Here is an 11,701-nt window from a genome sequence, read left to right as displayed (position 1 = left end):
GTCAGAGAAGAGCGACTTGCTGCTCTGAAAAATTCTGCATTCAGAACTCTTGTTCTGAATGGTTAAATGAACAGTATTCAGATTGCTCTGGGTAAATTTGAGCAGGTAGCGGGAGTTGGGTTGTTTAACATGAATTCCAGTGGATAACTGACTGTATAGGCTAAGAGCACTTCAGACATGAACTTCATAGGGCGAAGCTACTAGTAGTTTGAGGAGATGGGTGTTTCCAGCTGTTTTCTTCAAAGTTGAAAACAGGCTTTTCCTTTATAAATGCTCCTTTACTTTTGGTAAATACAAGATTAGTTTAGGTGCAATATCCCACTAATTTTTTGTTTTGTTTTAATTTTCTAAAGGAGTTGATGACCAAGCTGATAACAGAGACACCTGACCAGCCAATCCCTTTTCTAATTGATCATCTTCAGTCCAAACAGGGGAACCGCAGTCAGCTTCAGAGAACGTTGTCTGGCTCTGCTGCCCTTTGGGCAGAGAGTGAAACATCAGGTATGTTCTGTATGCTGGAAAGGGCTAGTCTCCGGTATAATCTTCCCCCACTTTCATCCATGATTTCCTGGATGCATGTGTACCTACTGAACAGGTACTACTCTGTGGTTTTGAGCATGCACAATAAGTCCTGTTTGTCCAGTAGATACTGAATTTAATATATATTGTTGGCTATCAGCTCAGCCTATGTACATATCATGTGAGTATGCGTCAGAGTTACAGGGTGGAAACAATCCCAGTCTCAATGAGAAAGAAGGTGCATATAAAGGTCCCTTGATTCCCCTGCTGTCCTTGCTTTCCCCTTTCTCCTTGCTTTCCCCTTTCTCCTTGCTTTCCCCTTTCTCTTTGCTTTGATTTTCTTTTCCCTCCTGTGGTGTATTTGTGCCTGAGATTAGCCTCTATTGAGGTATTTTCTTTAATAATACACACTTTTAACAACCCATTTTCCAACACTTAATGAGAAGATGCTATTAGTACTTTATGAGCTCCAGTGTAAAAAATTTATAATTATAGATCTTCAGAAGCATAAACAAATTTCTGAAATAATATCTGCTCTGATTCTAAAGTAGAAATTTTAGCTTTGATATTTTGATACAAGCAACTATTATAATGTTGGTTTTGTATTTAAAAATTGACTGATGATCTGTTTCAGACTATAATAGATCTCAAGTAGTTGCTGATAGTCAAAATGTTAGTTGCCTGACAAATCAGTTTTTTATTTATATCAAATGTAAAGTTTTAAGCATAGGCAGTCAAACATGTAAGAGAATAAATGTAGGTTAAGGACTTTTTAGTAACAAAAAATAAGATGTTATGTTTTTAATGAAAAACATATTAATGAATTTCTGAATTTTGATGTTTAGGAAATGGAAGAAATATATGAAATTTAGCATGAATCAGAAACAGAAGAACAAAAAGAGCTGACTTCAGTTTGGACTGATAGGTCTTGTTTTTTCTGGATTGTTTATTAAGTCTTTGAAAAATGACCCTACAAATGTTAAAATTGCCTGATTCAATTCTTTTAACAGAAAATAAAGGAACAAGGAGAGATTTTAGAAGTTATGATAAACCTTGGCAGGTAAATGCAAAAAAGCCTAAAAAGTCAAAGAGCGACCTTGCCGTGTCCAACATTTCTCCACCGTCACCGGAGTCCAAGTCATGTAAGAAAGCTTCACTACATTATTAATTTGTGCATACTTCCAAACCCATAGTATGTTTTTCTGTTGAATTAGGATTAAAATGGAAAGCAAATTATGAGCAGTTGAAATAGCTCGATATATGTGTTAGAAGAGTTTGATTCTTGCTTTACTTTCACTTGAATTATGAATATTTAACAATACCCTATGTTGTCACCTATAGATAGAATAGAATTCTAGGTAGATAGATAAAAAAACAGAAGAATATCTGGGTGTCATGCACAATTTTATATTCAGATACCGATTATGATTTGATGTTTTAGTTTGCATTGCCATTTTGCATGTGTAAAATCTGTTCTGTTGATATTGGTCCTAAAACCAGATATTTTTCAGTGGATCGGGCAATGCAAAACTATGAATTATGAACAGATACTGTTCAAGATATGGGGACAGCGTCAGCAGAACAGGTGTACTTCTCTGAGAGTTGCTGAAGGAATCTAAAGGTACACTGAAAGAAAAGGCAGAATAGAAACAGAATGACTGAAGAGAATATTGTCAAGGACAATTGTCAATATGACAAGTAGTAAAAATAGAGGCAGCAAGCCTTAATGAAATATAGTGCTTCCTGTGTACTGGCTATTGAAGAAATTTAATTTTTAAGTTTGATTTTTAATGGATTTTTTACACAAATAAATATATCTACAATATACATACATATATGTATAGGTACACATACACACACAAGTGTGTATACAAGATTTGTTCTCCAAAATAAATTGCAAAATTATATTTTCTTCTGTTGACTATGTTAGCTTTTTGAATTTTTTATAATAGCGAAATCTTTTTAATAACTCAGAGTGTGATTAGGCGACCAGATGAGAACAGAGATATATAGTATGCTGCAATAGAAGGCTTGCTGTCTTTCCTCTAAAAGCAAGGTGAGGAAGTCTAGACTTTAGTGGAGTCAAAGAAAAATCTCCCAATGGCCTCAGTAGGTCAAAATATAGCACAGCAATGGTTAAAGTAAATCATGATAGATTTATGCAATAGAGATGCTGTGCTTTTGGGTAATTAATAGTCTTGTATGGTTATGAAACCTTATTGATTGGGAATAAATAACTAACAAGTAAAAAATAGCTGTACAGGTAGCTATGTCCCATAGCACAGCTTTTCTCAGGACTGTATTGTCCTGGCAAGATTTATGGATTACTTTTTCTGGAAATGGAGCATGTGTCTCTGTTTCTTCTTCATGAAGCACATTCCCTGCTTCAAAAAGACTCAAATTTGATCATCGGTTCCACTGTACCTCTCTACGGGCACATGAATTTTTAAGTCCGTCCAAAAGTAGCATGTGGATTTTAATTCACTTTCAAGAGTAAATAGGGATATTCAGAGAGGTGGTCATAGCCACTCATAATCTGAGTCTAATCTAACAGTCTTTGCTGGATAACAGCAATTTATGGAGATACACTGTTAGAAACAGTGGCCAAGGGTGTTGTGAGCTGTTCCTGTCATCATACTGTGTTCTTCTCCTCCCTCCCAGTGCTTGCACTTCAGACTCTGTGATATGCATCGAGTAACTTCCATGCCATTTCCTAAAGATCTCACGTTCTCAGTCTTTATCCCAGGGAGGGGTGTGACATCATGTCACTCCCTTCATTTGTATGCCTACTACAAGTTTCATGCTTGTTGGTCCTTAGGTTGTCCCAGGAGAGGGACAAAGAGGAGGCTGGGCACTCTAACTACCAGGTCACATGTCAAGCAAGGAAATAATTTATACATCCATAATAAGACTGGACTCAAGGATCTGTCCTTGTGGACTGAAGGGCATCTAATAATGCTCTTCAATTGGTAAGGCTTGCTCTGAAGCTACCCAAGTCCCTAAGTCTAGCAGCGGAGTTTGTGAGAGTGCAGCTTTACCCACAACAGAGGAAGATAGAATTAGGGTGTGCTTAAGGCAATTGGACATACATAAATACATGGCACTATACGGGATTCATTCTGAGCATGCTGAGAGAGAGACTAATGTCATTGCAAGGTCATCACTGAAAGGTCATGATGCCCTGATGACTAGAAAAAGGCAAACATCACAGTCATTTTGAGGAAGGGCAAGAAAAGGAGACTTTGGGGACTACAGTCTGATCAGCCTCACCTTGCTTTCTGGGAAGGTTATTGAGCAAATTTTCCTGGAAGGTGTTCCCAGCCACAAGAAGGAGGAAAATGTGATTGGGAACAGTAAGCGTGGATTTATGAGATCATACATACCTGGTCAGATCAACCTGATTGCCCCCTTAGATGAAATAACTGGCCCTGTAATCAAAGAAAGAGTAGTGGATGTTTAATACCTTGACTTTAGCAAAACTTTTGACAGTCTCCCATAGTTTCCTTATAACTCAATTGGTGAGATACGGACTGGATAAGTGGACAACAAGATGTGTGGGAAGTTGGCTCAACTGTTGGGTTCAAGGGGTTGTGACTGGCAATGCAAAGTCCAGTTGGAAAGCCTGTCACTAGTGGCATGCGTAAGGGACTGGTACTGAGACCAATACCATTTAAAAGTCTTTCTTAATGTCCTGGATGATGAGGCAGAATGTTCTCTTAGCAGGTTTGCAGGTGAGACCAAGTTGTGGGAAGTGGTTGGTATTCTGGGTAGCAGGGCTGCTATTCAGAGGGACCTCAGCAGGATTGAGGAGTGGGCTGAGAGGAACCTCATGAAGTTCAACACAGGCAAATGCAAAATCCTGCATCTTGGATGGTATAACCCTGAGTAATAGTACAAACTGGGGTCTGAATGGCTAGAAGGTAGATTTGCAGAAAATGACCTGGGGTGCTGATGGACAAGAACTTGAATATGAACCAGCTGTGGCTGTGTGCTCTTGCAGTGCTGAAGGTGAGCTGCATACTAGGCTGCATTAGCAAGAGTATAGCCAGCAGTGTTTATTTCACACTATTGAGATGGCATCTGGAGTACATCATGATAGACAATGGTGTACTGGAGCCAGTCCAGTGGAGGTCCACGAAGATGATGAGAGGGCTAGAGCATGCGGTGGACAAGGAAAAGCTGAAGGAAATTGGTTTGTTCATCCTTAAGAAATGAAAGTTAAGGGGAGATTTCATTGTCACCATCAACTATTACACTGGAGGGTGGTAGCAAAGACATAGCCAGATTCTTCTTGAAGGTGTGTAGTGAAAGGACAAGAGGCAACAAAAATTATACTGTGAGGGTGGTCAAACACTGGAACAGGTTGTCCAGAGAGGCTGTGAAATCTCCATTCTGGGAGATACTCAAAACTCAACTGGATAGTCTGAACAACCTGCCCTCAATGGACCAGTTTCGAGCAGTAGGTTGGACTGGAAGACTTCCAGAGGTCCCTTCCAGCCTAATTGTCCTCTGATTCCATGCTTTTCTGTTTGAGCCCTTTCCTATTTTTTTTTGTCCATACCACTGTTTTAAACCTTGATTCCTCCTATTATTTTTGTGACTTACCCCTGCAAATATTTGTCTCTGAAACTTTTTGAAAATACCTTGTGTGTTTGAATTACGTTTTTTTTTTAATTGCGATCACAGAGGCTGGTTTCAGCCATATGCCTTTTTGCCATATCTTGCTTCTCTTATTTTCTGCCAGCCACCAAATTAATACTGATGGTTTTTTGACCTTTTTTTGCTGGGTTTATGCCAAAATCAGTGGGTACTGTATGCCCCTTCAACCACTCAGATCAGCAAAAAGCAAGCATGTTCAGAAGCCATTTATTACTCTGTCCAGACGTGCACAGCATATTCCATTTGTTTTGTGCCTTCAGCTTGCACCTCAAAACATTTTTGGGTGTCATTGTACATTTTTTTCCAAAGAGGTGTAGTAAGGACTCATCTGAGAAACAGAATGTTTTGGGCCTGCTGAGACCTAAAGATTTACTCTCAGATTTGTGTTTAAAACAAACAAACAAACCCCCCACACCCACCAACCTAAAAAGCCCCCCAAAACTGCCAAAACAAACCCAAAATTTAATGTAGTCCATCAGCTGTAATATGGTCTGTTGTAGAGCTTTTGTCTTAAGACTATCTTGTTCAAATGATCCTGAACTTGTAAATTTATTCAGAATTGATTGAGAATTGTCATTTCATAGGAATCTTTGGAAACATCAGGAGAATTGATTTATTTAATTATGAAATATTTTTTTCCTTCAGCAGAGCTGATGTTGACTGCAGTGTGCATGTTATTCCTGCGCAGATATCTCTTTCTTATGCATTCAGCTTTTTTACTGGAAAGATTCCTCCAGTCCCTCCTCCTGCCTGTTACGATCTCAGTTGCACCTGAAACAAACACAAACAAGAAACCCTGGTATCTAAGGGATCTGACCACTTGTTTGGTGTGTGCAAAAACATAATTAAGCAGAAGCTGCTGCTGTTGTCTGGCAAGAAAGAGGCTTGAAGCTAGGGCTCCTAGTGTGTGTGTGTTTGTGTATATATAAATATATTTAATGAAATACTTAGATGATTTTGGAAGTTTCTAAATAGTTTGTGAAACAGACTTCTTGCTTCCCAGCTAGCTACTTTTAGGCAGAGTAGCTTGATCTCTTCTCACCACCTCTGTATTAAATCAGTTCATGGATCATCCTTTCACTCTGCTTCAGTTCACTATTCTCACCATATCCCATTTACGATTACAATGTTGTGTACTTCTGATTGCCCTTGGTCAATCTAGGACTGTACGCCATCCTTCTCTTAGCCTTTTAATATCCAGGTACTGTGTAAACCAGTTTGGCTGTATTATCAAAGAACTCTAATTTGAATGCTATTGCGAGATTTAAATACATGAGTAATTTTATGCTCAATAATAACGCATATTTTTGTTCTTTGAGATGTAAGATGGTCATACAATGTATTAATGAAATGTAGGATTTAATGAGCAACTGGTCTAATTCTGTCTGCAAATCAGGTCTTGAAAAGACATGTATATGTAAACAAAAACAGTACTGATCTTGTACCATCATCCAGTAGAAAATAAAGGTCTGCTGATTTGTGACAGAATTCCTAACACATCTGCAAAGAATCTGATGTGCATTTGTTGGGGGGGCGCTTCACCAGAAAATCAGAAATACTGGGAAACATGTCTTTGCAGTCTTCTAAGATGAGATAGGGAAATCTCAGCTCCATAAAGGGAAAACCTAAATATTTCTATACAAGCTATGATATAGTTGTAATAAATCTTCTGAATTGTAGGCAAATAACTTAAAGAGAAAGTGTTTTATAAATCTCTCAAATAACAGAGTTGAGGTTGAGGCAGGTAATGTGATGAGGGATTTAAAATTACTGATACGATGATTTTGAGGAATGAGTGAGTATAATAAAGAGGAAGGTCAGAATATTATGAAAGCATTTTACTAAGTGTGTAGTGACATATGCAAGACAATGTTATATGATGGACTTCATACATACAGAAGAAGATCATGTATTTCAAAAGATCTCAAGGAAGGGTCATATGGTCTTTATGCAGTTCTTCATGCTTCACACAAAGGCATCCATTTGAAAATGACCAGTGCTTGTTGATCCTATAGTTAGGAAGATACAAGTTTATATTTTAAAAACATTTGTAAGCAAGCAGAAAATTAACCTTGAAAGGAGAGACACATGCCACATGATGTAATGAAGTAGATTTTAGTTTCAGTATCCATTCATTAGTTGGAAGAGTAGGTAAGTAAAAAGAACCATGTCTTCTCTAGAAGTAATAAAAATTTCAGTCAGTTCTAATTCTGCTTAACTTCCCCCCTCAGTTTTGGTTCAATAGAATGAGCCAAACTCATTGTTGAAACAAATTCTGTTGAAACTCAGAAGTGTTCCATGACAGCCTATCTGTTTTGATACATTTTCATTGAAGTACAAAATGGTTCACTGAAACACAGACTGTAGTATACCAGCATGCAGAGCAGATTTCCACCATGTTTTTGACTGGTTTCCCACCATCCATCTAGTGAGATGCAGTCCAAGCTTCCTGTATTTGTGGGACATTTCTCTGAAACTAGGGACCAGACCATTGTCTCTTGAGCAAGTTTCCCTGCTTTCCAAGGATAGAGTCTTGATACTCTCATTTTCCTGATGCAGGTTGGTCCATATACTCGGCAGTTGCTGATCCTGGAAACTCCACAGCTGTTGAACAGAACTTATGTTTGTTTCATTCAGCTTCTGTCCCATGACAAATTTTTTTTTTCAAAATTGTATGGTTTCTCAAAAATTCTGTCCTTTGGTATTTTGAAAAATGTGGTTTGTTTCAAATTGACATGATAACGTATTCCAGCTTGTTGAAACTTTCTGCAACCTGGAGGCTCTAAGGTTTGGTCATCTTTGTACATGGTTTTACTATATTAAATTATTGCCTGTTTGTATTTTGGTGGTACTGTGAGATTTCTGTGGTGTGGTGAGTTCAGTAACAACATAGAAAGAAAAGTCTGTCCAACTGCTAGTAGGCTAGAGTGAGTGATGCTGTAGAATATAGCGTTGGTACACTGAAGGGAGAAGATGAGATGGCTGAAAAAGCAGGCAGTAAAGGAACATGTGATCTCAATATAAAACAAAGGTGAGCGAAAATAGACCTCATTATAGAATTTATTTTCTAGTTCACTAAATATTTATATTTACAGTTAGTAAAAGTTTAGAAAAAATACTAGATGGAACATTTTGTTTTCTGTAAATAAGAAGGATGAGAAATACTGAAGTTGTGCTATTTAAATTAATTATGCTAGGGTCTATGAATGGAGGCATTTTTTGGTCACACAAAAATTTAGATAACTTCTAATGAACATAGTGGTTCCTAAATCAGGGAATTATAAATTAAATGATTGGCATTTAAAAGTATGAACAAAAATTATAAGCTGTCCATCTGAGTAGAGGCTAGTCATACCCTAATACCTTAAGGCCTGTACCTATTCACTGGGAACCACCATAGCTGATTATTTCCATTGTCCTCAGAAGGAAATACATGACTTGTCTTTTTTGAACACAAAGCAGAGCAGGACTCTGACACTCCAGCTTGCCCCTCTCTTCCCTTCTTATTGAGGCTTCCTGTGTCTCTTTCCTCCTACTCTTAACTCTGTAGGTCCCCTTTGTCTTCTGTCTTTGAGAATGTCTGTAATTGCAGTGTAATGTATTAACTTCTGTAATACTTACCCAGGTTCCTGAGTGGGTGTTACAGATCAGAATATACTCTGGGTTGTCAGACTCTGTATAGATGTCCGGTTTGAAGATGGCTTGGTTTCTGTCTACGGGAGATGAAATCGTTCTTTGTGACGGAAGGACTTAAACATACCATTGTCCCATTTCTTTACCTGGAAAAGACGGCTATTGACTTAACTTAAACTTTCCCTTGTGGAGCTGATCCAAAGGGGAGCAGATTCTATATTTATACAGAGGGCAGTCAGCAATAAGGCAAATTTCCGTAGCAACAGTTATTTAGCACATTTTGTAATAGCTACCAGAACTCGAAGTCTAAGCATAATTTCCCCATACCATCATAAAAGCACCCTGAAATTCCAAATGATGATAAGATACCACTTTTTTTGCATGATCTGTAGGAGTCTGCAAGTTTCCTTCTTAGCATGTAATGACAATGAAGTTTGTAAGCATAAATTAGTTGACAGCTGTCAAAGTAGTAAATAAAAATTTCAAAGCTGGCCAGGATATATTGGACATTATAGGCTTTGTTTTTGAAGTTATTTTTAAATGAGTAGTTAGCAACCATTGATAAATGCAACTGGTCCTTTCTGTTGGGAATGTGGACTAGGCATCATCACCTTCACACCAGCATGTGCAGTTCTCAGCACGGTAATGCTGTGTTTGGAGACAACCCAACAATTGCATTTGGTGGCGAAGGCAGCAGATCGCTTAGTTCAGAACACTGGCAAAAAGAACATGTTAAACTGCAGTTCCAGAGACAGCACAATTTTTGTTTTCATTTCTACAAATTGTTCAAAATGTTCACATTGGTCGATGCAGCTCTGTTTATTGTGGGTCCTACGTATCTCAGAAACTCCTTCTCTTCTTCCCTGCCATTGTAGGTAAAGTTAGATCAGCAGTTGAGAAGCTGTTATTTTAAAATTAAATCAAAGGTTTTGGTAATAGATAATGAATAGGAGACTGTAAGCTTGGGACTGTGCTTCCCAAAGATCGAGTTTGTTTAAGTATTGGCATAAAGATTATAGGCTGTACAGCATGAACAATAGAGACATATTTTGTTTCACTGTTTTTATGAACTGTTATCTACACTTGATGAGTTTTTTTAAAAAAAATTGCATATACATGTTTTAAAAGCTTTATCTAAAATATTTCTTTTTTCTTTTTGATAAAATGACTAGCAAAGCCAAAAGTACCAGTTACTCATTTTCATTTTGACATTCTTCCTTATTGGCCCCTAGGACACACAGTTCTATTTTGATGTAAATGAAGTACCTTCATATGCAAGATTTTTATTACATTTTTCTGTTATTGCGTTATTTTTATTATTTTTAATTGTTACTATTAATTATTCCTGTTTACCAATTAATTCAGTGACAAGAATCATCCCAAGTATGCATTTGTTCATAGATGTTTTAATTTTTACTTCACACTGAAGAAAGAAAATACTTCCAGCTGTTAAAATAGGAGGATAGTTAAGTAATTTCCACTCAAGGTACTTGAGCTTGTAACCTCATTGTGCAGGTTTTTTTCTACTGTAGGAGTCTGAACTGCCAAATCTAAACTTCATCTATATATCTGTGTATATTTAGTGCCAAGGTCAATAGAGCATCCTAAATGGGATTGGAGGACAAAACCGGAGAACCATGATTTTGATGAACTAAATCATATTCTTCAAGAGAGCAAAAAACTTGGAAAAGCCCTTGAGAATCTGTCTCGCAGTAAGTTGATTGATTTTAGTTTTTTAATGTAACCATGCAGCCTGAATTGTAATTTGGAAGTATATATCAAGAAGGTGGTCTTCTATTCAATGAAGACCAAGTTCATTGACATCAGCAGTTACATTCCTGTTGATGAGGTTTACAGAATGTCTGAGATAATTTAGCAGCTCTCCTGCTGACTGAAACTACTTCCCCTGCACCTCCTTTTTTGTTACATTAGTTTTCTGCCAGTTCAGTGAGCTGAATTAGCTCATAATGAGATTGACACAAGAGGCTGGTTTGAGGAAAATGGTGGGAACATGCAGCAGTGAGACTGCTCCTTCGGGTGGTAGCAGTTAGATTGGATTAACCTTTGTGAAACCTTAACCTCATTGATGGAGATCAGACCTGTCATTGAAAAAACAATTAGGTATTTTATATCCTTGATCCCAATTAATTCCTTCCAGTTTTCAAAAGCAATTCAAATAAATATTTTAACATGTCTCAAATAAATACTCAGAAACATGGTAGCCAATTATTTCATAACAAAACCCGAGTATTATCCCCTAAAAGACATAGTCAAACAGGAGCAGTGTTTAAAAATAGCATGCTTGTGTAAGGAGTAGCTCTGAGAATTACTGGATATGATGAGGAATAGTGAGATAATTTAGCAGCTCTCCTGCTGACTGAAACTACTTCCCCTGCACCTCCTTTTTTGTTACATTAGTTTTCTGCCAGTTCAGTGAGCTGAATTAGCTCATAATGAGATTGACACAAGAGGCTGGTTTGAGGAAAATGGTGGGAACATGCAGCAGTGAGACTGCTCCTTCGGGTGGTAGCAGTTAGATTGGATTAACCTTTGTGAAACCTTAACCTCATTGATGGAGATCAGACCTGTCATTAAAAAAACAATTAGGTATTTTATATCCTTGATCCCAATTAATTCCTTCCAGTTTTCAAAAGCAATTCAAAAAAATATTTTAACATGTCTCAAATAAATACTCAGAAACATGGTAGCCAATTATTTCATAACAACCCGAGTATTATCCCCTAAAAGACATAGAACAGGAGCAGCAGTGTTTAAAAATAGCATGCTTGTGTAAGGAGTAGCTCTGAGAATTACTGGATATGATGAGGAATAGCTTTTTTTGGTGTTTTTTTTTTTTTTTTTTTTTTTTTTTTTTGTAAAAAAGAATTTT

The 11,701-nt window shown here is 37.3% G+C and overlaps 1 protein-coding gene across 1 annotated transcript in view; it reads left to right on the top strand.

Annotated features, from left to right (window-relative positions):
- Positions 1-359: 359 nt before the first annotated feature.
- CUNH8orf34 (chromosome unknown C8orf34 homolog) overlaps positions 360-11,701 on the top strand; it is a 138,687-nt gene continuing 127,345 nt past the window's right edge. Inside the window, exons 1-3 of the mRNA XM_019471842.1 lie at positions 360-501; positions 1,530-1,661; positions 10,395-10,523. Coding sequence (XP_019327387.1) covers positions 360-501; positions 1,530-1,661; positions 10,395-10,523 — 403 coding nt within the window. The remainder of the gene's footprint in view (positions 502-1,529; positions 1,662-10,394; positions 10,524-11,701) is intronic.

The sequence above is a fragment of the Aptenodytes forsteri genome, unplaced genomic scaffold, assembly GCF_000699145.1.
Source record: "Aptenodytes forsteri isolate BGI_AS27 unplaced genomic scaffold, ASM69914v1 Scaffold18, whole genome shotgun sequence".
In the NCBI taxonomy this organism is placed as follows: Eukaryota; Metazoa; Chordata; class Aves; order Sphenisciformes; family Spheniscidae; genus Aptenodytes; species Aptenodytes forsteri.
This window is presented reverse-complemented; position numbering and strand designations above follow the sequence as displayed.